The sequence below is a fragment of the Symphodus melops genome (assembly GCF_947650265.1).
Source record: "Symphodus melops genome assembly, chromosome: 6".
Taxonomy (NCBI): Eukaryota; Metazoa; Chordata; class Actinopteri; order Labriformes; family Labridae; genus Symphodus; species Symphodus melops.
Window position 1 is genome coordinate 19,094,597 of NC_136696.1, and position 25,505 is coordinate 19,120,101.

At 42.5% G+C, this 25,505-nt stretch overlaps 2 protein-coding genes across 3 annotated transcripts; both read left to right on the forward strand.

The window, feature by feature from the left end:
* Positions 1-1,869: 1,869 nt before the first annotated feature.
* pnpla2 (patatin-like phospholipase domain containing 2) lies at positions 1,870-9,010 on the forward strand. Its single transcript, XM_079346680.1, has 9 exons — positions 1,870-2,361; positions 2,972-3,204; positions 3,929-3,994; positions 4,848-5,057; positions 5,176-5,236; positions 5,583-5,780; positions 6,703-6,835; positions 7,065-7,187; positions 7,754-9,010. Exons 1-9 carry the CDS (start codon positions 2,175-2,177, stop codon positions 8,052-8,054), a joined length of 1,512 nt encoding a protein of 503 aa, XP_079202806.1. The 5' UTR covers positions 1,870-2,174; the 3' UTR covers positions 8,055-9,010.
* A 564-nt stretch (positions 9,011-9,574) lies between these two features.
* Positions 9,575-24,088, forward strand: LOC306825730 (protein phosphatase 1 regulatory subunit 12A). 2 transcript variants are annotated; one of them, XM_079346676.1, is made up of 25 exons: positions 9,575-10,224; positions 14,134-14,264; positions 14,477-14,595; positions 16,334-16,490; positions 16,622-16,766; positions 16,863-16,937; positions 17,020-17,099; positions 18,412-18,617; positions 18,696-18,805; positions 18,921-19,124; positions 19,238-19,320; positions 19,459-19,547; positions 19,687-19,786; positions 19,873-19,968; positions 20,058-20,148; positions 20,253-20,372; positions 20,452-20,545; positions 20,653-20,756; positions 20,842-20,901; positions 20,994-21,016; positions 21,123-21,186; positions 21,277-21,381; positions 22,516-22,566; positions 22,804-22,854; positions 23,896-24,088. In XM_079346676.1, the coding sequence occupies exons 1-25, from the start codon at positions 9,949-9,951 to the stop codon at positions 23,980-23,982; spliced, it is 2,721 nt and encodes a 906-aa protein (XP_079202802.1). In that variant the 5' UTR covers positions 9,575-9,948; the 3' UTR covers positions 23,983-24,088. The 2 variants fall into 2 exon arrangements, with proteins under 2 accessions (XP_079202802.1, XP_079202803.1); XM_079346677.1 differs by having other exon boundaries at positions 9,576-10,224; positions 19,459-19,548; positions 19,691-19,786.
* Positions 24,089-25,505: the final 1,417 nt, after the last annotated feature.

Sequence of the window (25,505 nt, forward strand, 5' to 3'; positions counted from 1 at the left end):
TGATAGTCAAGTGAGCTATCCGCCCTTTGGTCACTGTAAGTCTTTGCTGTGGAAAATGTACCGTATTTTCCGCCATATAAGGCGCAACTAAAAAACCTCAAATTTTTTCAAAAGCTAGCAGCGCGCCTTGTAATCCGGTGCACCCTTTACATGGATAAATATTGTAGTAAATTGCATGGCAGACTAACTTAAAGATAGCTGTCAGTCTCAGTCAACACTCATACTGTCCCAAGCAGAGGCATTTATTTAGACAGAACATTACACGGTAACACTCTTATCGCCAACAGCAGAAAGTAATGAACAGCAATACCCAAAACACTCATGGTTTACACCAAAGTCCTGAACACCCATAATGCTTTGCGGCATCAACACCCTACGATTGGCTCTACAATCGCTACAATATTGAGCCGCAACAGGTCTCGCAACTACGGTAAGCAGCCGCCGACTCAATTTTCCCCCTAGAAGAAGTATTGCGCGATGCATGCTGGGATATATAAAACGGCGTTTTATTTCCAAAAAATGGCTCCTATTAAGAGACACGCTTACAACGCAGAGTTTAAACTCAAGGCGATCAGTCACGCAGTAGAACACGGGAATAGAGCAGCAGCGAGAGAGTTTAACATTAACAAATCAATGGTGCGGAAGTGGAGGAAGCAAGAGGATGAGCTAGCGCTAGCTTTAGCCTAGCACCGTCCGATGGATGCATACCCAAGCCTCTACTGTAGCGCCTTATAATGCGGTGCGCCTTATATATGGAAAAAGTTTTAAAATATGTCATTCATTGAAGGTGCGCCCTATAATACGCAGGTGCGCCTTATAGGGCGGAAAATACGGTAAACAAAGACTGTTTCTGTAGCATGCCATTATTTCACTTTGACCCATCTGCAATGTTTATGAGCATTCAAAAAATCTTGTTGCTGAATGTATTTTCCTATTGCAGGCTAGATCATATGAGAGGCATTAGTGTCTGTTTTAAAACCAGAAATTAGTTTGAACAGTTTTATGCCTGTACTTTAAAACGATATATATAGATGTCTGAAAGTCTACAATGTGTATGTCTACAAGTTTTGTAGGCTACTATACTTTGAATGCAAGACTTTATACAGAATATTTCTACCTTATGGTACTACCTTTAGGCCTACATGGATAAAAGTTCCAGTGGGCTCCTTTTCCAGAGCTGTCCCTCTGAGAGTTGAGCAGTTGTTTATCCAAAGAAAATATAAATACTTGATAGAACAGGAGTACGATGTGATATTACTTTGTAGAATAAATCCATCAAGGACTCATGTCCTTAACTGAGCCCAGATTTGCACAAAGATAGACTGTTTAAGATTATTCTGTGAAAGTAAATTCATGGAAATGTTCCACTTAAAAAAACGTTTTAGCGGAGATTGTGATTTTACAAATTATTTATGCATCCCTACAGTTTGTTGTTTTGTACTGATTTGATTACAAACCAGGCCATTTTGTAGGCCACATTGTTGTTATTTATTTATTTTTGAATTATTATTATTATTATAGTTGTTGCTGCTGCTTTAGAAAACATATTAGGCTTTTATGACATTGCCTATTTTATGTTTCTTCATTGAACGAATTATCTCATAAATATGATGCTGCCTCTTCAGAATGTCAGGATTACAGAAAACTTGAACACAAACAGATGTGTTTTGAGAGGACAGAACAGAACTCTGCTCTATAGAGCATTTGACAGATGTCAACGGGACTTGGATGCCCGCTCATTGACTTCTCCGGTATTTAAGCGATGTGAATTTTGATTGGTCGTTCTTTCAACGATCTTAACTGCGATTGGCCACATTTGGTTCCCGTGTGATTCGTGATTTGTTGTTTAAATGTGCAGCCTCCTCCTTGTCCGATCATGGACAATAACAACTCCCGGTGTTCACCACAGAGTTGTTAAACTGTTTAAGGAGAGCACTCAGCTTCGTCCATCAGCGATATCATCACATTATTTTAGTTTTTTTTTAATTAATGCAGATTTAGCGACGCTGCAGCATACTTTTAGCAAGAAAAGCTATAAACAATTCAACAAGTCCCGTTAGTCAAAATGGATCATGTAAATAGGCTTTGTTGACAAACTGTGAACGTCTTTGAGCGTTTAAAGGACACGTGTAGTCTGCTCTGTTTGTCTCATAGTCCCTCTGTCGTGGACCGCTATGTTTCCCTTAGACTCTCCGTGGAACATCTCGTTCGCAGGTTGCGGATTCCTCGGTATCTACCACGTCGGTGTGGCCAGCTGTCTGCTGGAGCACGCTCCTTTTCTTGTGCAGAACGCCCGGCACGTTTATGGAGCTTCAGCCGGAGCGATCTCTGCCACCGCCCTGGTTACCGGAGTGTGTCTCGGTAAGTCCATTTGAGCTGTAGTAACGAGTTTTACTTTACAGGGGGCCTTTTGACACTTCTCTGCTAAAGTACAATCGAAGCCACGTTATTTACCGAAACGTGTGAAATCCACGAGACTGTAAACAAAAACACTTATATCCACCATTCAACTTTGAACCTTCAAGTTAAATGGCAACAAATCATGGAAAGTTGGTGGTTCTTTACCTGTTTGTTCAGCCTGTCACTACACATTTGAATGATTCTGCTCTATAAAGCTGCAGTCATCTGTCCGCAGCATTTTAAGTATACAAGTGAACAAGTATAGTCAATTTAACCAACAGTTTCCAATGTTGAGTGGTTTAATTTTAGGATATAAAAAAAACAAACAAACTGTGAAGTTCAAATTATGTGACAAAGTGAACAGTGCTCATTAGATATCAAAATCAAAAGAAGCTATTTCACTTTTTTCCAGTATTAATGAGTACTATTTAACTGAACCTGTATGTTTTGTTTTTATGTATGTACTCAAAGTGAATATGAATACAGAACTTCATTCACCCCGTCATTTGTGTTGAATACATTTGCAGCCTCTCTTTATCTAATGAGTGACAGTGTCTTGTCGTCTTTACAGGAGAAGCCGGTGCAAGCATCATTGATGTTGCCAAAGAGGCGAGGAAGCGTTTCCTGGGACCCATGCATCCTTCCTTTAACCTGGTGAAGATAGTGCGTCACATGCTACAGCGAACTCTGCCAGCTGACTGTCACAGCCAGGCAAGTGGGCGGTTAGGAATCTCTCTGACCCGAGTAGCAGACGGAGAAAATGTTGTGGTGTCTCACTTCAACAACAAGGAGGAGCTGGTGCAGGTGGGCATTCAGTCTGATTGTATTTTCACTGATGAGATAAGAGATTGTATTTTCATATACGCATACTTAATAGAAGAGTTTGTTTGTGATGATGAAGTCAGCTGTCAGGATGTCGGGCATTTCATATCACATTACTGATCATGTTTCTTATTGTGGGTGGTTTAAAGGTAAATTATATCCAGATCATTTTTCAATTTACCAGCGAGTCAAGATAAAGTTCCCTGATGTATGCTTCCTAAATGTGAATATTGGATCTTTTTTCTGTGTATAATGTCGTAAAATTGAAAACAAAACAAGGAGGCTATCTTGGTTGGCAGAATATTATCCTTTACACACAACGAAGAACAACATGTAAGTTAAAGATAGATTTTGTGATAACCTGTAACATATAGCTTAATGCTAAAATTATACACGGCATACTAGAAGCGGCTGTGGCTCAGTGGCAGAGTCAGTCAACCAGAGGGTTTTGTGGTTTGACCTTAAACAGTCAGTCACATATCGAAGTGTCTTTGGCTAGACACTGGACCCCCAACTATTCGAAGCCAGCAGAGTGTGAACTAGGATGGAAGCTGCTGTGGATAAAAGAAAAGCGTCTGCTTAAGGCAAAGCATATAACGCCTCTATAGTTGGGTTACATATCTTTATCATCCATCCAACTATCATATTTTAAATGTTGTCATTATAACATTAAAACATGGTTTCTTCTGTTATTTTTGTTATGTAGGCATGTGTCTGCAGTGCCTTCATCCCAGTGTATTGTGGCCTCATCCCGCCCACACTGCACGGAGTGGTGAGTAGATTCAATATTATTCAGCCTGTATGTGCTATCCTTATGTTGTGATGTCCTTTAATTTTCTATAGATTTTAAGTCAACAGCCTTAAATGATGTCCTGGTAACATTGACCCTGCTGTCAAACCGCTTCACCAGAACAGTGCTCTGTATTTCCTCTCTTAGTGTTTTGTTGCTTCTACTGTTGCCCCCCCCCCCCCCCCCCCCCCCCATCAGAGCCCTCCCTTCCTCAAGAATGTGTTTGTTCTGAATGGCACGTGTGTGGAAACAATGATTACATAATTCCCCAGGAGTTAGTGTTTGTTAATAATCACACTAGGAAAAAACAGAGCTTCTATTATTGATCTATTTATACACCCTTTCACGTTTTGTCCTCAGTCATGCTTGTAGCACAAAGGTTTTCTGGGAAATTGTTTTTCACAACAGCGATGTTCCCACCCTCCCTCTTTGGCCTTTGTGATGGGGTTTGATAAGAGCTTGTGCCTGTGTGTGTGTGTGTGTGTGTGTGTGTGTGTGCAGGTGCAGTGACCAAACTGTGAGTGGCAGAGGCTGATGTGACCATATTGGCACAGGCTTTAAGGTTGTTCTGTTCTCTCGTACCCTCCGTGGCACAGGTTCAAAAATCTGCTGCCGTGTTTATATGTTGACTCACTCGGTGTGCCTAAAAGTCCTCTCGTGTAGAAAAACAACAGACATGAATCAACCCAAAGGATATGATGTCATCGTTACCATATCCAGTGTAAAGCTTGCTTTGGGGCTTAATATCCTGAAGTGCCCTTTGAAGGTTTAAAATGAATAACTTGTTTTCTGTTTGTCCTGATGCTGAGAGTTACCCTGTGTTTTTTAAATTCAGCGATATGTGGACGGAGGAATCTCAGACAACCTGCCTCAGTACGAACTGAAAAACACGATCACTGTGTCGCCGTTCTCTGGAGAAAGCGACATCTGCCCTCGAGACACCTCGACAAACATGCACGAGCTGCGATTCACCAACACGAGCATCCAGTTCACCCTCACCAACCTCTACCGAGTCTCCAGGGCTCTTTTCCCTCCAGACCCAATGGTAGGAACCTTTTCCAAACATGTGCAGATATCAATGATTCCCCTCGGATGATCTGGAGAGAACACGGTCGACCTCTCGGATAGATGAACGTTTGTTTTTGTTTTTGTTTTGAGTGCAGGTTATGAAGGCCATGTGTAAGCAGGGTTACAAAGACGCTCTGCACTTTTTAAAGAAGAATGGTAAGAAACAGTAGTCTTCTTTGTTTTACATCAGAAATAGGTCAAGAATAGCAAACCTAATCGATTTCTTTCCCTCTGGCCAGAATAAATTTCTTAAATGCAGACAGTTTCTTCCCAATATGCCATCAGATCTTGTTCTTCCTGTGAACACACGTCACATAGTCAGCATGCTTCTTTTGCTTGTCACAGAACTGACTCATTAGTTTTGGTCGATTCATGAGTTCAAAATCAAGGAAATACTCAAGTGTGTTGATTTTCAAACTAGATGAGCAATTAAAAGCAATTTTCTCGCTATTGATTAAACAAAAGATAAAGTGAGTGATGTCACATTTGATGCTGTTTTCAGGATTGCTTCACTTAAATGAACCACAAAGGGACAAACCTCTGCTGACTAATGGCAACGGAAATGAGGATTATAGTGATGACTACAGAAGTGATGAAGAGAAGGAAAAGCTACATGCGGAAGAAGGAGCAGTGATGTTTGATTCCAGTTCTTCGATCGACGAGCATATCATAGAGCACCTTCCACCAACCCTGCACAAAGGTAACATCACATTTCAGGAAACAATGTTTTAAAAACAAGGAACAGTCTTTGCAATATTCCCACCGTCCCGTCCCATACAGAGGCTGTGTCTTTATCTACTTGATGATTTATTTTTGGGCTTTTGGGAACTTACTGGAGAGACAGGACTCAGGATAGAGTCTGAAATCAGAGAGAAACAGAGTGTGGGAATGACCAGCCACAAAGGTTTCACAGGTTGGATTTGACCCTGGGTCGCCCACTGGGAGGCCTCTGCACATGCCGCACACAGCCCACAGTGGCTGTAGTCTTTGAATAAGGTGGCTCAAGGTTCAAGTCTGATCCTCAGCCCCTTTCCCATATTTCATTTCTCACTCTCTCCTCCGAAGTTCTTTTCGATCATCATGAGTATTTATCTTAAGAATGTTCAACTGTTGTCACAACATGAAAACCAGTAAGCCCTTCATTGTAATTACACATTTAAAGTTTCATTTTTCCACAAGGTCCATGTTTCAAAAAATATATATTTCTAAAAGCAGACAAGAGGCTTTGGAGGCTTGGAACAATAGACACTAAATAAGTGAATAGGGACCTGAAGTTGTCTTTAGTGTACATTTCTTAACATAAATGAGTCCAAATAGAGTGACTTCATGCCAACAATGGCCTTCAAGGGTTAATTCCCAACATGTTGAGTTGTTTTAATACTATTATATATCAATATTAATGTGAGCATCATTTTTTTCCACAATAGAGTCCAGAAATGTGGTTAATTATCATTTAGTAATTGTCTTTCATCCAAATAAGTTTTATTAGAAACCCACAAGAAAATACATTAGAATATGATTTCTTTATTGTAACCTCATTATACTCATGACTAATGGAGCACAGAGAAGGTAAATAGTAGTGACTGAATGGTGGTTCTGGTCCTCTTTGCCTCCCTCTGCAGCTCTAGTCGAAGCCTGTATGGAGAGGAGGAGTCTGGTGCAGTCGCTTAGCAACATGCTTCCTGTCAGGATGGCCTCAGTCTTGATGCTCCCCTACACCCTCCCTCTGGAGTCCGCCATGTCCATGACTCTCAGGTACTCTAGGACTTATTTACACCTGGACCTGATTCCTTTCTTATCTGATATGCACTCATACAAGTACTTTAGTGCGTTACATCTGCACGTCTGTTTTGTTAATAAGAGTTAAGTTACATTACATAAAAGCTTTGGATATTTTGAATATGATTTTAAGACATTTTTTATTGTTGTTTTGGGAGTGACTATCCTGTTACAGTTAAATGATGGGATTATATCCTGTGTATAGACTGCTGGAGTGGCTGCCAGATGTGCAAGAAGACATGGGATGGATAAGAGAGCAGATTTTAAAAGTACTTCAGCATGTTCTTTGCCAGGCTTCTAAAAGTATTTCCCAGCATGTGTCTGCACGGTAGGTGACTATGCAATTATACAGACATAAAACTTTTGACATTTTTCTATAAAAACTCTATTTGTACTTTCTTCTTTTTTTTTACATCAAGTAATGTCAGAATACATGTAATCTCCAGTCCAGCCTCTGGGTGGCAGCAAAGACAAGTTGTGAACATAATTTAAAAATCCCCACTCTTTATGTTGACATGTCCAGTTTATTAGAGATCACTATAATTTTCACATCCAGCAGACTCTGAGCAAAGGAAGAACTTATGTTCAGTCTCACCACCCAAAGACTATAAATCCAATATTTCATCTCTTATACATTATTTTACGGACACATGCCACATTTTTGGCACATTATTAAAATTATTTTTTATTATAGTGACCTTGAACAGCAATTAGTGAGATAGTTGTAACTGGTAAATATTTGTATTTGTACCTGCCTTAGGACTACGGATGAAATTTAGCTTTTGTACTAATTCTTATATGGACACTATATGTTATGTTGATTAATGTGCTCTTTCCTAATTAGATATATAAAAAAACATTCTCAGTTGTACATGTTTCTAATCCATATTCTAGGTTATCCTGGCAGCTAGAACTCCATCACTATCAGTCCCTCCAGTCCCAGATCAGCTCCACCAGCCTGTTTCCTGGTTCTTCAGTACTTGAAGCCTTCATGCGTCTCGATCAATACAAGAGGCAGCTGTTGTCTGGAGTTCTGTGTATCAACATGGACATGCAAGGCTCCTTCAGAACTAAACAGATGTCGGCAGAGAAGGTCCCTCAATCCGTCCTCTCCCCAGAAGGCCTCACACTGCACAAAGATTATCTCAGTGTTCTACCTGGTGCTGACTCTGGAAAAGTCATCAGCAGCACCTGAGAGCTTTAACAGCGCTCCTACTCCAGAGTTCAGACATACTCATTCTACATCCAAGAGTGGTTCAAAAGAATCACATTCGATTTTTTTGTTTTCACATCTCAACGTTTAGATATTTTTGAGCAATGGATAAGCTAAGCTAATGGGACATTTTTAGTGTTTGCAAAAAGGTAACAAATTACAATATTACACAAAATGTATATTATTTCATTGCACTTAAAAGCTAATTCTTTAGCTGCAGAATAATCAGCAAGGCCATAAAGACACAGTATGTCTACTTTTGAACTTGCAAATTTTCTCAAACTGTCGTGTACAAACATGAATTATGGGATGTACGCAAGACAAAATGAAAGTAGCATAATGTTTATGTGTCAGGTGGAATGCGATCAGACCGGTAGGTAGCTGAGAGTTACTGCTGCCTCAGAGGCTGTGACGGGGGATGATGCAAAGTTTGTTACAAGTAATTGCTGCTTTTATTTCAGCAGAAAGAGTCAATGCAGTATTGTGAAAAAAATACATTGACTTTTTACTGTGTTGAAAGAATGTCAGTGTCTTATATCTGTACAATTATTTATATGAAAAGTACAAAAACAAATAATTCCGTTTCCTTTTAATGGCATGACATGTAAATGTTTTTCTTAGATTTTTGAACACTTTTAGATAATGTTATTTTTAATGTAGACTACACAAATGGAATTTAAAAATATTCATGCAGTGACCGTGTTTAAACCAATCACCTTATGAATTCAACATTTTGATGTACAAAATTAAGCATGTTTTTGTAATGTATCAAAAAACAGTATAAGAAATTGCACTTTCCTATTTGATGTAACTATATGGCATCAAACAGCTTGTTTCAACAGTCTTGCACTATGTACTAAGAAATATGTGTGTGATTGAGCCTCAACTAATGCCTTACACTGTATTGTACAATTTGACAGTAAACTGGTGACGTGGAATTCTGTTTGTGACATTTTTTGTTTTCTTTCAAACTTTGTCCCTCCAAACAAAGTGAGTCCTAATTAACTTTCTCTCTGAAATTGATATGAACTTGACTCTATGACTTTAAATCAATAACTGATAAAAAAGATTTACTGGCGACTAGACACTCAGTGGTTGGCATATTGTACTGTCAATGCTAGGTGTGCAATTCAGGAATAACCTAAGCAATGAAGTCATCCTGTTGCTCACAAATCAGAGCAAAAGTCATCACACAGTCTTATCAGCTGTGTGCTGCTGTGAAACATTTCGCAACCGCAAGTCCCTCATAAACTCACCCCGCAAACATGCAACCTTTTGGAATGGTTTCCAAATGTTGCCCAAGTGTTAGTTGAGAAAAAAAACAACAACAGAAAAACCTCAGGGAATATTCCCTCACTTTTAACATTTGTGTAAGCTTTTGAGAACCCATGAGACATTTCCTTGAAAGATCTTCCAAACCCATACAATGAGAGAATTTTAAAGGGCCGTTTACAATGTTTTCTCTCTGAAGGCTGATGATTCATGTATATAGTTTATAGACACAACACAACATACGTTCAAATTACGAGCAGTAAATATGCTGGACTGCTCATTTCAACTACAAAACAAGGTGTAACATTTTTATTTATAAAACGTGTTGGGGGGAAATATGTACATTTAAAAAGGTATGCCTGCATTTATTGTTGTTTTTGCTTAAAATAACGATGATAAAAAATATGTTAACCCTCCCTTTAAATGTTAAAGAAATCCGAGCAGTCTTTGAAGGCAGCATCGCGGTTGGCGTTGAAGTTCAAGGCTGTCTTTCCAGAGTCTGTCCACCAGGGGGCGCAGCTCGGGGGGGGAGGCTCAATCCAAACCATCCAGTCCGCTTCTTCTCGTACCATGAACTGAATCTGTCCGGGACAGACCAGGGAAGATGGCGGCCACTGACCATTCCCGGTCCGAAGCTGCCAAACAGCGACGGCAGGATCAGTTGCAGCGATGGCTGGGCTCCGAGACGGATCAGACGGGTTCGGAGGCCCGGGAAACTTTAGGCGGTTCCGGTATGCGACGGGCGAAAGTCCGATTCGCCCAAGGAGCCGTGTTTATGGCCGCTTGCTCTGCCGGAGACCGGGAGGAGGTGGCGGCGCTGCTTCGGCAGGGAGCTGACATCAACCACGCCAACGTCGACGGTCTGACAGCTCTTCACCAGGTCGGATTAAACTCTGCTCCGTGTTCACTTTGTCTCCGTTTGAATGTTTCCGTTGATGAGTTGGAAAAGTCAACTGTTGCTCAACTGACGGCAACTTTTCAACGGCTACATGATACTAAAAAAGATTAACTTATCGAGAGGTTAGAGGCCAAAAAGTGAACAAAAATGACTTAAACAACGCATTTGTCACCAGATAGTCACAATACGTATTAACTTGATAACATAACTTTATTGTCTGTTTTTTTTACGTGCCAGCAGAAGTATTGTAGAGGACAGTTAGTTTTTCAGGCTGGGCCGTCCGCTGTTTGTGTTCAGATAAAGGTTTCTTTAAGCAGCACATACTGCAGCTCAATGATGATACCTCTCAACATTTAGGGCTCTTAGATATGCACTGATATTCTCTTGTAAAGGATGGGTGAGTTATTTTTTAATCATCTCACCAGCTGGTCCTTTTTCATAGTTTCTTTTTTTTTTTTAAGACGAATGTTATAAAAGGAAGAAAAGCCTGTTTGAAAAAACACAAACACCAGTCAAAGAGAGCAGGTTTAACCTTCACTGTTTTTTTGTTTGTTTTTTTTTAACTGCACATTGAGGATTGTTTCTTTTGCATCCCCACAAATAGGCTGCTATCCTTCTCCTGAGCATGCAGCTCAGGCCCTCCTCTTGACTTCAGTCATCATAACACAGGAGCAGCCTGGACTACATCACTGTCACACGGGCCCTCTGTGATGTCCTCTGTCTTTATAATACTTAGTGCGATACGCATGTTGCTGTCTCTATGCAGTTGGTCAACTCACACAGTCTTTGATATCTAAGCCTATTAGTCAACATAAAGAGATGATGTGCTTTTCATGTCCCTGCCCACTGGAGCTGACTTCAGTTCAGCAGGCCTGATGATGTCATGCTTACAGATGATTTGTGTTTGCCCTTTTTTATTTGAAGTCAGTTATATGAAGATGCTAGTTCAGAGGAGGCGGTGAGCACGCTTTTCGCTGGATGTTGGGTCCTCTGGCCAATCCCATGTGGGAATATCACCCAGTGTGGCCCTCTCCCTCCCCTTCTGCTCATCGGTTGCCTAGCAACCAACATTAAATATAGGCCCACACTCTCCAAACTTTCCAACCAAAGCCTTTCTGTCTTCTTCACCGTGCCTTCTCTCTCTTTTGTCCTCTTCCTCCTCCCCTGCCTCTTTCTCCTTCCCCTTGCCAATTCCCCACGGTGGGGACTTCAGGGATTTCGGATGAAGACATGGAAAACATTCTTCAAGCAGCACAAGCCGCTGTTGTCAGAGGCGATTTCCACAATGAGTCACTTGATGACCCAGTGAAGGAGTCTGCTGGGAGGCTGTGTGTGCACCCTCGTAACACGCAGGGTGCAAGAAGTGCCCTCTGTTCATTCATTCGTCTTGGAGCGCTTGTTCAGACGCCCCCCCCTCCCTTTTCTGCTGCCAGTGAATGCTGCTTCTGACTCGCAAGGTTGTGTGGCTCTGCTTTCGCATTGCGAGCTTCATTACAGGGTCTTAAAACAACTTCCACTACTACCACACTAATGATATTATATTATGAGGGAGACTGCAGACCTGTAGAAGCTTTGTGATTAGTTGATTTAGCCAAAAGCAAAGCCTCTTAGAGGAGGTGGCTTAAGACGTCCTGATGGACACTGCTCGATGCAGCTCCAGGTACCTGCTGCTGTGACGTCCTGCAGGATCACTGTAATGGTAAAGAGGCTGCAAGGACAAGGATATTTAATGAGCTGTGAAACGTGGACCCTCTGATATGACAATATCACATTCACGTGAGATTGAAGCACAGATTTCATATATTATATTTTTTTTACTTTCCCAGTCTTTATTCCACTGCCGAACGATATAGATCAGTGAATAACAGAAGGATTTATTATGTCCCTGTCATTGAAGTCATGCTGTGTTTTAAACCGGGTCTTGCTGAATGGCAAAAATTCAGCAACTTTCAATCTAGTCTAGTCTCGCCAGCAGGTCTAAAATTCTTGTTTATCCTTTAGTGTGGTTATCAGCAAATACATGCATAACCAACAATAAGGTTAGATATGATTTACTCTTATTTTAGTCATAATTAGTAAATAAGTAGGTCTTTGTATTTGACTGCAATTTCATGTTTTCAGGGGATAAGAGCATTCACAATAAACCTCTTAAACTCTGAGTTATAGTATTTATTGTTTAGAAATGAGTTTATTACTTAGATTATTTAAATATTATTATTTAAAATGTAAATAAGCACATTTCTGTGTGAGGATGCATACATTTTCCTTATTTAACGGGAGCCTGGGATTAATGGCTTTAAATAGATAAACAAACTGTTTTGATGTTGTTGGAGGCAGAGCTATGTCATCTGAAATGGGCACAGTTAAGTGCTGACTACACGGTTTGGATTTCTTTTAGGAAGAGTCGTGTTGTTGGTGTTGTGTCAACATGACGAACAGCAGAGTTTTGGCTGCTTTCAGCAAATGTTCACGATGCTTTTCCCCCTGTTGGACGACGTTATGGCACGTCGCATGTTTTTCACATCTGCTCCAATTCTATGCAAAGCAAAGATGGTGAACATGGTTAAAATGTTTGACATGCATGATGACATCAATCTGTTAGCTGTCCACTGTTTAAAGCATTCATGCTAACATTAGCATTTAGCTCCACGTTGGACTATTTTCAGGTGGAAAGTTAGCACACTGACTTGGCTTGAGACACTGTTAGTGGCGTACGCATTATTTTCTGAAATAAGCCATGTTTTATAAACATTATCAGAGAACACGTTTAATGTTGTGTTACTTCTTTTCAAGGAAGCCTGACAGCCTCCTTCATTGAACTCAGCGTCACCTTGTTGCTTGTGCACAATGAAAAAGACCTTTGTTCTTAAAGTCATTAGAAGCATTGATTCATAAACTCTTCGTCTTTGTAGCCAGGACAGATGTCAGCCTCGTTCTGCCTTCTTTTCAGAATCAAGCTTGTTCCTAGAAGTTCCTCAATTATTCTATTTTAATTAATTTTATCCGAGGCAATAGTCACATTGCAGACAAGACAACACCAGCAGCAACTGGAGGTCAGAACATTCACTAAAGATAAAATATAAGACAAAAAAAATAAAAAATAAATGTGCAAAGAGAAAACACAAGAAAAAAAACAAATAAGCATTTTCACAACAAAAACAATGCACTCACACACAAAAGGCGAGAAAAAAAGAGACCCTCGTAGATTCTACGTCGTCCCCATTTTAAGGATATAATCTAGAGCCTGACCCCAAGTATTTTTTAGAAAAGCTGTTCTCCTTTTGCATAATACATGATTTCCTTGTTACTAACCGGGGGAAACAAATCTTACCTCTTACCTAGATCTGGCATGTAACTTTCTATGACTCAAGACAACCTGAGCTTTTTTACCCTCTGTACCGTACCCTCTCCTGTGAGGGAATCTATTTCTCATAAATATTAACAGGAATTAAAGCATCATTCACCTCACAATATCATGAGGCCCTCATGGGATTCATCTTGCGACGTATACTGGCTCACGTTGGGATCTCAGCTAGACCTGGCCTCAGGAAAAGATGCTAAATAGATTCACTGTTTCATGTGTGGTGCCAGAAAATGACTTATTTGGAAAAAGTACTTTAGGGGTTTTAGCAGCCCACTTAAACAGAAGAGTCATTGCACCAAGCAAACACAGCAGTCCTTGTGTTTGCCACAGTGCTTCAGATGAATTAAATGGTTTTAAGAAGTGCTGGCAGTTTTAAAAAAGTTGGCCAGAGACCTTCTCTACTACACTGAAACTGAAATGTTCTGTCTGGTGTCCATTTTTAAACGTGCGCTTTGGGGATTCTCGCAACGAATGACAAACAATAATGCCTGTTGAGTAATCCATCATGTGGCTGTGTTGTCCGGCAGGCCTGCATCGATGAAAATGCTGAGATGGTGCAGTTTCTGGTGGAGAGCGGGAGTGACATAAACAGAGGGGACAACGAGGGCTGGACTCCTTTACATGCTGCAGCTTCCTGCGGTTTCATCCAGATCACTAAGTGAGTGTCGTCTGTCACCGCACTGACAGCGCGATTGATCTAGTCCTTAGTCTTCTCTAACTCTTTCGCCACATCTAAGTCCGTTTTAATGAAGACATTGCAAAGCTCATTGTAAAAGAAATACTTTGAAGTCGTGATATACATGGAGCACACGCATGCGTTGTAGTGTATTTCTGTTTCCCCTTGACTGTTTGATGGTCGTGTTTTTGTAGGTACCTGATAGAGCGTGGCGCGCACGTCGGGGCGGTGAACAGTGAGGGCGAGCTTCCTCTGGACGTGGCCACAGAAGACGCCATGGAGAGACTTCTCAAAGCTGAAATTAAAAAACAAGGTGAGGGTTCGCCTCAAGCAAAAGAAACACACACACACACACACACACACACACACACGCACACTGCTGTTTTACAGTGTGCTGCGGCTTGCCTCGGCTCTGTGCAGTGTTTATCGTGTCTATCTGCATAAATGGAAAGGTTTAAGGTTGAAGTCCAGTGCGCGTGTAAAAGGCAGACTGATGTCCAATAAAAAGGCCCTGAATAAATATATAGACATCTACATTTAGCTGCACACTGGAGTCTCAACAGAGTGAGTGCTCTTCTTTTGTTTTACATCTTCGGCTGGCACTGTCCATGACGCACAGAAAGTGATTTATTACAACACTGAGGCTAAGAGTAATCTTTAATGAGGGGCGTGGCTGATGTTACACACAGATTGGTGCTTTGTGGGTGTTTGCAATTGGGCAAAAGGTCTGCCTCAACATATTTTCCACTTTCTTGAATGATGGAAAGTGAGGTTCAGATGTCATTTGTAATATTGTGGGCATCATTGTAGGACTTCAAAACTCCTCATAAGAGACGCCACTGACACTCATAAGCTTGTTTCACATTGTCTGAGGTATTTGAAGTTTCAGATTAAAATATTGCAAATGAAAGTGTTGAAATAATGTCGGCACAGTGTAGATCTTTAGGTGCTCTAATGTAAGGATTTCAGATTTTGAACGGCTTTGTCTTCTTGTAAGTTTCCTTTGAGCAACCTGGAGTTTTCTACAAGCTCAGGGCTCTTCGCTTTTATGGGAAAAACTCAAAAACCAATCTCAGAAATGTGTAGGCTTGAAAACTTGTTTCTCTCTTCTTTTTTTTTTTTTTTTTTCCTGCTTGTTCTAAGTGGTCACATTTAGAGTGATCCAAGTTGTCCTCGATTCTCTGCCTACTTCTGTCGGAGTCGCTCAGATGTTCTGTGACCTCCACTCTTTCATCTTCAGCGCTGTGAATTACACACACGGTGGCGTTCCTTCTCATAGATTACAAATAGAACATTTAATACATTTAAAGAGTATGAAAATTGCTTCATTGCAATGGTTAATTGCGGATTAATCACATGTTTTATTTGTACTGTCTTAAGCTAAAAGTTCTTTACCTGCGGTGTAGCCTGCTTTTATTTTGAAATAAAGTGAGGACCCTGAGGTAGATCGAAGGTTACGACATAAACTTAACCACAGAAAAAGGAACTCGTTAAGGATCGCAAACTAAATGAAAGGGACGGCACAAACGTGAAATGTTTGATGTGATAGGATGGATGTCACGTTTGACTCTTCAGCTGAGCGCTCTGAAAATTTGACACATTTGAAGATGCAGCACTGTTTTCTTTTCCATCACTGTGACTACGGGGAGACACTGCAGGGGGTTATTCGCAGTGCGCCTAAAAGCATGCGATAAATGAATGAATGCAATAACTCCAGACCTTCATCAGTCACTAATAACTAGTTACACATTGCCTTATTTGTGTATATTTGTGTATATTATTTTTCATTTAGCTACTTTTAATTGTTACTATTTTTACTATTTTGGCCTTTGTTGTGGACGGCAAAGTAAGAATTTATATTGAAGAATGTACATTCTTAATACTGGCAGCCGTACTTACAGTATGTGTTCGTGAGTTCACTGAGACTTGAATTTCCCTCGGGATCAAAAAAGTATCTATCTATCTATCTATCTGAGACAGTATTTTCTGTTTTTAATGTCTAAAATCAGATTGAAATCATCCAGTTGATCCTCTTTTGTTTTTCCTCTCAGGCATAGACGTGGATCTGGCCAGAAAGGAGGAGGAGAGGATCATGCTCCAGGACGCCGAGGCAGTGCTGGCAGGAGGAGGCACTCTCACACCTCACTCAAACACCAAGGCAACCGCTCTGCACGTCGCCGCTGCCAAAGGCTACATCGAAGTCCTGAAGTGAGTTGTTAGCTTTCATCTTCTCTGGGTAGCACGCACTAAAAGTCGACCCAGCTTTTATTTATCACCTTTCCCTTCACTCTTGAATGTTCCTCATCCTCTACTCTACCCCCCCCCCCCTCTTTGTTCAGGGTGCTGCTGCAGTGTGGCGTGGACGTGGACAGCAGTGACGTGGACGGGTGGACGCCCCTGCACGCGGCTGCTCACTGGGGGCAGGAGGAGGTGTGCACCCTGCTGGCAGACAACATGTGTGATATGGGTGCTGTCAACAATGTGGTGAGCTCTGACAACAACCTCTTTCTCATGAACCCTGCGTGATTGAACCTTCGTTGTTGTGCCGCTTCTGATGACACCGTTTGAATGTCCGCGTAGGGCCAAACCCCTCTAGATGTTGCCGATGAGAACCTGGTGGACTCTCTGGAAGAGCTGCAGAAGAAACAGAACGCCGTGAGTCCACGACTGACAAGATTGATGGCATTACAGCGCTGAATGTTCCTCTGTGTTTATGAGTGTTTATATTCCTCTTCAGTTACGCAGCGAGAAAGAGAAACAGACTCCCCTTATTGACACCAGCCAGCAGATCGCCATGGTACCCATCCGTACACGCAGGTTAGTGCCAGTGTGTTGGGCATGACTTTATGTTTGTGGGCACGTGCTATGCTGTTCCTCCGCTAAATCCCAGTTACTCCAGTAAGCAGCAGTTTGCATGCAGATGTGCAATGTTTTTACCTCCACTGACATGCCACCGGGTCGAAAATGTAGCAGTCAGCAATAGTCCGTGTGCCTATTTCATACTGTTATTGCTTTTAGCATGTAGTGTTTACACATTGGGTGTATTGAAAAAAAAAGAAAAAAAAAAGTCATCTAAAGTTCAACGTGGTTTTAATGGAATCATTTTGTTCTATGCACAGGAACGAAAAGGGAAAGATGGATTATGATTATAAACAGCTTTCTAGAGCAGCGCTACCATCCCAGAGGAGGCTCATGAAGGGAAAACTAAGACACCATAAAATAAAGCTTTAAAAACACCGTGAGGAACCTTCATTTAACTGGAAAGGGGTGTTTTCTGAGGAAACGCATCTTGTGCTTCTTTCTTTTAATCGCCAGGTGTGTCACTGGCTATGAGTCTCCGTCGTGGAAAAATGTAATCAAAGGTTGTTTCAGCAGCTTGCTGTTAATTCAGTGTTCCTACCCTGACGCAGTGGCAGTGGCAGCAGGCATTTTAAAAACATTTTGCAGTTTAATGTCAGTGTCGTGGCTGATGGTCTCGAACAGTCATAGAACACGCTCACAGGAGTGAATCAGGTGCAAACAAAGTGAATGAAGGAGAATGGTGGAATTTACCAATGGTAACCTTAGCATTAGCATCAAGGTTCACTCTGTCAGTTAACTGAAACATGTATGAGCACAAAAGCAGGTAGAGTACGGTGCGAGTGACAAAGGAGCCATGAGTTGGATTCGAACCCAGGTCGCCCACTTGAAAGACTTCAGTCTCTGCACATGGGGTGCATGAATTAACCGCTAGGTCATGTGACACCCCTCCTTGCAGAACTTTAAAACAAAAAAGCCAATTTATATTTGTGCACTCTTAAAGCTAAACTTGAGACTGTGTTGTACAAAGCATCATTATTTTCACATTTTCTTTTATGTAGAGACACATTTAGTTTGAATGAACACATTTTTTTATTTTTTTTGAAAGAAGTAGAAGGTAGGTTGGAGTAATATCAAGCTAAATGTTGATGTTTTGATGAGACAGCGGCGCTTCAAACGATATCACAAACAAGGAGTCCGTTCTCCACACCTGAGTGTTGGTTGGCGCATGCCCCTTCTAATCGGCTGCTCGTGGAATGATTGCCCTCACTGATCAGCTCCCTGCATGCCACCTGTCCCCCCTCCCCCCACCTTGGCCCCGCCCCTGCAGGACTTCTATCTCTCGTATGAGCAGCAAGGAGAAGATCTGCCTCCACGAGCGAGAGAAGCACCCGCCTCCCGCCTTGCCGAGCAGCCCGGCTGAGGAGGAGGAGGAGGAAGGCTCGACGGGGCGGAGCCAGACTCAGAACCAAGGGAAGGCGTCCAGCAGCTCCAGCTCAGAGGAGGAGAGCGAATCAGAGAGTGATGCAGAGTCTGGTAAGAAGAGATGCTTGTGTCTGTGACGTGTGACCATCATGACTTGTGATCTTTTTAATGATTGGACTTGTTGTGTAGAAAAAGCAAAAAACAGAGAGATCATAAACAACTTGAACAACAAACGCAACGCCACTGGCCTGCTTCCTACCTCCATGTCAACAAGCACTCCTGCAAGCCAAGTGAAAAAGGTACAGGATGAGGAAAAGGAGGTGTAAATGTAGGGAATAAAAAACGAGAGCATAGTTTCTGTTTTAGCGATGATGAAATATAATAACAATGAAAAACTTCTTCCTGACTGTGTAGCAAGACCATAGCAAGCCTCAAGTCACAGAGGCTCCCGCTCCAGGCTCCTGGAGGACATCCCTGAGGAAAGCAGGCAGCTCAGTGACTCTGGGCTCAGCCGGAATCTCCGACTCCACCCAGGACTCCAGCAGACCTCCAGAAACCGCCCTGGGCATGACCCGCTCCGCCTCCAGCCCCCGCCTCAGCTCTGAGGCCGATACCAAGGTCTGAGTCGGAGAGTTACACGCACTTAGAAACATCCAACAATTTCTGGTCGCGCGACCGGTCAAGACAAAAGGGCCAACATGAAAGAAAACGTGCAATCCTCTCGTCCTCAGGAACCCAGGCTCGCTCGCGTGCCGCCCATCCCGACACGGAGGCTCTTCAGTATACCAGACAGCAGCCCTGATAACTCCAACAGGTGGGCTTGTGCTCTCATGTGCTCCCGCGCTTGTGAAACCAGAATCTGTTTTTCTGAGTCACTGCATATGTGCCCTTGTCACTCTCTCTCTCTCTCTCACTGTCTCTCTCTCTCTCTCTCTCTCTCTCTCTCTCTCAGCTGGTTGAGCCGTAGCTCCTCTTACACCAGGCGCCTCCATAGTCAATCAGGGAATGATCTCACTAGTTTCACCCCCTCTTTGCTTCACAGGTCAGTGTTGCTGCCCACTGCACGTCTTGTATGCGTTTGCTCTCCTGTTTGTTGTTGCTTTGTCACACCCCAGACGATGACTGCTAATGTGTGTGGCTGTGTAAGATGCCTTTTTGTTTTCCAACGGGATTTGTCTTGGCAGCTCATCTTATGGAAGGCGACTGGATGACCCCAACGTGACCTCGACGGGAACGAGCTCTGCCGGACTCAGCCGCCTTAACAGCGTCTTGGCCCAGAGGTATTTCGCTTTTTACGCTTCCAACTCATCCCCCCCCCCACTCGTCTGAAGGATCTGAAACCCACCTCCTGACCTCTCGTCCTCAGACTCCCTCAGGAGCAGGCAGAGAAGAAGGATCAATCTGACGTCACCAGCTTCAACTCCCGACTCGCAGGGGAGCAGGAGACCAAACAGAGGCGCAAGTGAGTCCTTGTCTGTTTGTGCTTACGTTAAAAAAAAAGCCCCTCTGTGTTTGTGGTATCACGGTCGTCTTCGTGTGTTTATCGCGCAGGTCATATCTGACACCAGTGCGTGACGAGGAGGCAGAGGCACAGAGAAAAGCTCGATCAAGACACGCACGGCAGTCCCGCCGCTCCACCCAGGTACAAACATCACCTGCTTAAACCTTTGAGATGTATGAAGTTCATACACTCCATTTGTCTGTTTCCTGGATAATGAGACAGGCCTACCTCTTTGTTATATAAAGGGGGTGACACTTACAGATCTGCAAGAAGCTGAGAAGACGATAAAGACGGACAACAAAGGGAGAGAGAAGGAAGAGAAGGAGAAAGAGAAGGAAGCGAAACCAAAGAAGGGAGAGGAGGGGGTGAGCGCAGCCTTTCAGAGCTCCAGGCCAGCTCTTAAAGTCCTGTGACACGAAATGACGGGTATAATGTATTTTACAGGAAGTGAGCTGGAGGTCTCGTATCGCCAGTCTGCAGAAGTCCGACCTGCTGGGCCTCACGCAGCCCACCGGCACAGCGAGGCCTGAGAGGAGGGGTAGGCGCCAACTCTTCCCCTTTTTTTTTCCTGACAAAATGTAGAGCGTGACAATGTTGACACGTTTTGACTTGTTCCTAAACGTCCGTTGTCTTCCTTCGGTCCAGAGATCGAGGCCAGCTCAGGGGAGAGTGAGACGGAGCGATGGGCAAGGGAGCGAAGGGAGAGGAGGCAAGCTCGAGCCAGAAGAAAAGCACAAAGGACCGGGGAGGTGCGTCTCTGCGACTAAGCGAAACAAATAAGAGACTTATTGAGTAGAATCCAAGAACCTGATGTGCTGTGTGTATCATCAACAGAGCGATGACAATGATCCCAGTGGAGAGGAAGAGTTCTCAGGCAGTGGGCAGGATCAACAGGTGTGTATTTCTTTGCATTCTAATGCTGTCTCCGTGGACTGCAGTTTCAGATGCATCCATAACATGTTTGCGTGTCTTTTTCTTGTTTCCAGACAGACCAACACTTAAGTTCTAGGTGAGTTCCAGCAATTCAATCGTTCGATCTGTTGGATTCGCAACCTCAGCCCAAATCTTTGACACAGTAGAATCTCTGACCACTTCACCTCTGCTCCACCGCTTAGGTTGGACGCATCCTGTAACGACTTGTCCCAAGGAGGCAACTCAGAGTCCAAGGATTTTAAGAAGGTGAGCAGACAGCTGATGCCAAGGTCAGACTTTGTTGGGATGTTATTTTGTATTAATTGCTGTGTGCATTGCTGTGTCTGCGTGTGTCAGATGTTCGAAGAGGTGTCCAGAGAAAACAGTCAGCTCCAGTCTCAGCTGCAGGACACCCAGATGATTGTCAGTCAGACCAGGTTGGACCTGGAAAAGGCCACACAGGTGAAGACACGGACACACACACTGATGAGCCAGTACTTCATGTTTCAAAGAAAACCAAACTTTATTCAAACTGCGTTTTTTAGTTTAGTTTAGTTTGCTACAACTTGTCAAACTGTCCATCTGATTCAAGCAAAACATTATTTCCCGAAGAAAGAAAAAAGTTAGTGGAACGCTGAATTTCTCAGCAGTACCATGAACCCTTTCAAATGAAAGCACTCAAAGAGTTTTACCTCTACAGCCTGAGATGGTCTGCTGCGGCCAGTGGCTTATACAGTCTGGGCTTACAGGTTATCTGTTAGCAGGATAGTTCTCAGTAATTAATATGTGGAGTCACTGGATAAATGAGGCACCACAAACAGGTTTGTCAGCAGCAGACAATATTCACAGAAACCCTCTGTGAGCTAGTCAGCCTTCTTGTGTTTCTTCATTGAGACTGTGTACGTCTTTAACCTCAAACGTAAACATACGAGTCTTAAAACAGGCTCCAGTCAGTGCTTCGTTACAGAATGTCCCCAGTTGTTCATTTTCTTCCAACTTGCTTCACATAAAGTAGAATTCCCTGTCGACCGCGCAGACGCTCTTAGAAGCAGCTTCTAACAAACGAAGCTTCGTCTTTGTTATTTTATTGTTAGAGTTTTTAAAGAAGCATTAACTTTTACCATTTCAAATCCAAAGAAGAAAATGTGCTGACTTAGCCAAGTTGATGGAGCGGTCACCCCATGTACAGAGGCTACAGTCCGCGTTAAACTGGTCGCAGGTTCAACTCCCATTATGGGTGATATTGGATGATATTGGTATTGGTCTGCCTCTCCTCTCGTCCCACATGTTCTGTCTCTAAAGCTGTCCTGTCAAACGGAAGCAATACGCCTGAAATATCATATCAAACACAGCGTATTGATTTGCTCAGGAGCTTTGTGTTCACGCCATCGATGTGTCTGTTATGACTTGTAGTTCGTGTTAGCGTTGGCAAACGTTTGTTGACGTTGGTGCTGTGTTTGTCAGGGCTGCACTTTGATTTTCACCTTTTCGATCCTGTAATTGAACATTGTTGTTTTGTCTCTTGATGCTGTCTTTAGAGAGGTCTTTTATGCTTCCTCTGAGCGTGTTGATTTCATTATGTGTTGTATCCAACAGCGACAGGAGCGCTTCAGTGACTGCTCAGCCTTACTGGAGCTGGAGAGAAAGGTAACGCGTCCCTGCTGATATGAACTGCCTTCTGTTGTCCTTGTTTTGTTTTGTTTTTTTGTAGTGGCTTCATATGCCTCACATCTGCCACCTCAGCGTTTATTGACGCTCTCTCCTCTTTTCTCTCCACTTTAAACCACTTTTTCCACCGATTTTCACTCGTTCGTTTGCCTTGCTTCTTTTCTACATCACTCTGCCCTCTTCCGTTCACCCCCACATGCGTTTCCCCGGCATCAGGACCGGAAGATGTTGGAGCGGCGAATGGCAGAGCTAGAAGAGCAGCTGAAGGTGAGGAGACATTTGAAGGGAATCGTGTCATGGCCACAGAGAACATGCATGCCTCTGCTTTTTTTTTTTTTACCGCGGCTTTAGCTTTGTGCAAGCCAGTGTGGGTGTCGAATTGCATCATCAAACACATTGTTTTCAGAAGGTGGGACTTCTTCTTCTGATGGATAAGTTTGGAAAGCATGACACTCTTTCTGGGAAACATTCTTGGGTTGGTTTCATGCATTGCCAACTATCGTTAGGTTTTTTGGTTCTACTTTTCATCACGTCAAGGAATCCATTTTTAAATTAAAATAACACTAAGCCATTTCCCTTTATTTACACTCTGTAGGCTAAGCTAAGCTATCTTGCTACTACCTGTAGCTTCAAATCTAATGTGCACATTCGTCCCAAGAATGTATCATGTTTTAAATTCTGTCAAAAGTTTGACTTTAGGATGCAAAACAAAGCCCATCTCGATGGATACTTCTTCTTTTGACACACCAGGTCTAGCAGACAGATGAGCTCCTCTTACTAAACGTTTCACACTCCACTTAATTCCACAGATGACATGACATCATCTTTGATGTTTCAGCATTTCAAAGTTATGAAATCAGCAGCAAAGGATGAAAGTCCCACTCAGAATGATCATCCAGTTTTTCATCTAACTGTAATCAACTTCATGTGTCCTTTCTCACTGTAATCAGTCAGTGCTTCGTTCGACACATTTATGAACACTTTTAACTTCTCTTAAACCTTTTAATAACCCTCAACACGACACTTTAACATGTAACAATAGATGAATAGAAAAGAGAGAGACATCGAGGTGTGGCACTTTATGGTCCTCGTTGTACATGTATACTTTTACTACAAGTTTTAAATGCAACATTTGAAATAAAGAATACAATCATGTTTGTTATTTGGTGCAACTAATCATAGATTGTTCTGCAGATCATATTTAATATCTTATTATCCAGTCATGTTAATATAAGCAATAAAACCATATCAATAATAAATGTATTTTATTTTGTTAATCAAAGTTAATCCCCCCCCCCCTCTCACCAGGTTCTGGTCGACCTGAGAGCAGACAACCAGCGTCTTAAAGATGAAAATGGAGCGCTGATCCGTGTCATCAGCAAACTCTCCAAATAGACTGAGGGAGTGGGAGACCAGGGATCAGGGAACGACCCTCCCTCAATGCATCTATCCGTCCATCCTTCCACACATTCCTCCGAGTGCCAAAGAGTGAGGGGGGGGGGGGGGGGAGAAAATATCCTACATGTACATGAACACCACAGCTTGACTTGGATTGTGACGCCTCTCTGTGAACAGCTGGAGAAGCTCTTGCGTGCCTTAATGCCCATTTTGTCACAGGATGGCGTAAAGGTCTGAGGTTCAAACAGCAGCACCATGAGACAACAGCCAGAAGGCCCACAGCTGGTGCAACACACACACACACACACACACACACACACACACACACACACACACACACACACACACACACACACACACACACACACACACACACACACACACACACACACACACACACACACACACACACACACACACACACACAGAACATCTATGTACTTTGCATCAGGGAAACACTAACAAGCACACACATTCCCATGCGTGCATTACACACTTCCTCGATGCACATTCCACGAACGCACAAGGCAGCTTGAGCCTTAAAAGACCCCACCATATATAGTATTTATTTTAAGTGAACACACTCACATCACATTATTCACAGATTTAAACCCCCTCGCAGTTCAAATGTAATGTTGTTAAGCAGGTTTTGGTGAAGATCTATTAAAAAAAACAAATAAAATAAGCCATTTCAGGCTCTGTCTTTACATTCAACATTGTCCTGACGACTGGGGGGGGGGGGGAGTCCATGAAGCTGTTGGGTTGTTTTGTTTCCACATGCAAGTGTTTGAACCCACCTACCTCTCCACCTATGCACCCCCCCAATACTTATATTTTTGTGTAAAAAGACACTCCATGCTCTTCAAAAAAAAAAATACAAAAAAAACCATGACCGCAGAATCCGGTCATTTGACCACAGCACTTTACTCCTTACGAAGCAATAAAAGACCTGTGAGGACTTTATCCGTCCTCCAGACAAACTCATTTCTCTCTGAGGTAGACGAGGGAGAAGTAACCTATAGCTTAAAGTCAAAGATCATTGCACAATTATGGAAATTGCTGTTCTGTCAAAGACTTTTCATGCTATGGAGGGGTTTAATTATTACCATTTATGAAGATATTTTCATAGTTTGTTATTGTCAATTCCTCTCATGCAAGCAAGCATGGTTATGTATATTATATGTGTATAAAACTAGGCTTGAATAATACCCTTTCTGATGTCAATCCCATGTAGCCTTTCTTCACATGTTGGTTTTCTAATATATTGAATGGATGTCTGCACCCTAATAAAAAAATGTGTTTATAGTGACTGCCTGGTTTTTATGTAGTGACATCAGTTTCGTTGGAGATGAGTATCAATATTATATAAACTGCTTACAAATTGGACCCCTCCACAACACTGAATTGTATTTCCTGTCTTCTAGTTCATGTGCAGTCATCAGTTTGTTTGCCTTTTGCTGCTTTAGCTTCACTAAACTTGTATCATCCTGTTCTAGTAGCCAGATGTCCTACATCACTCG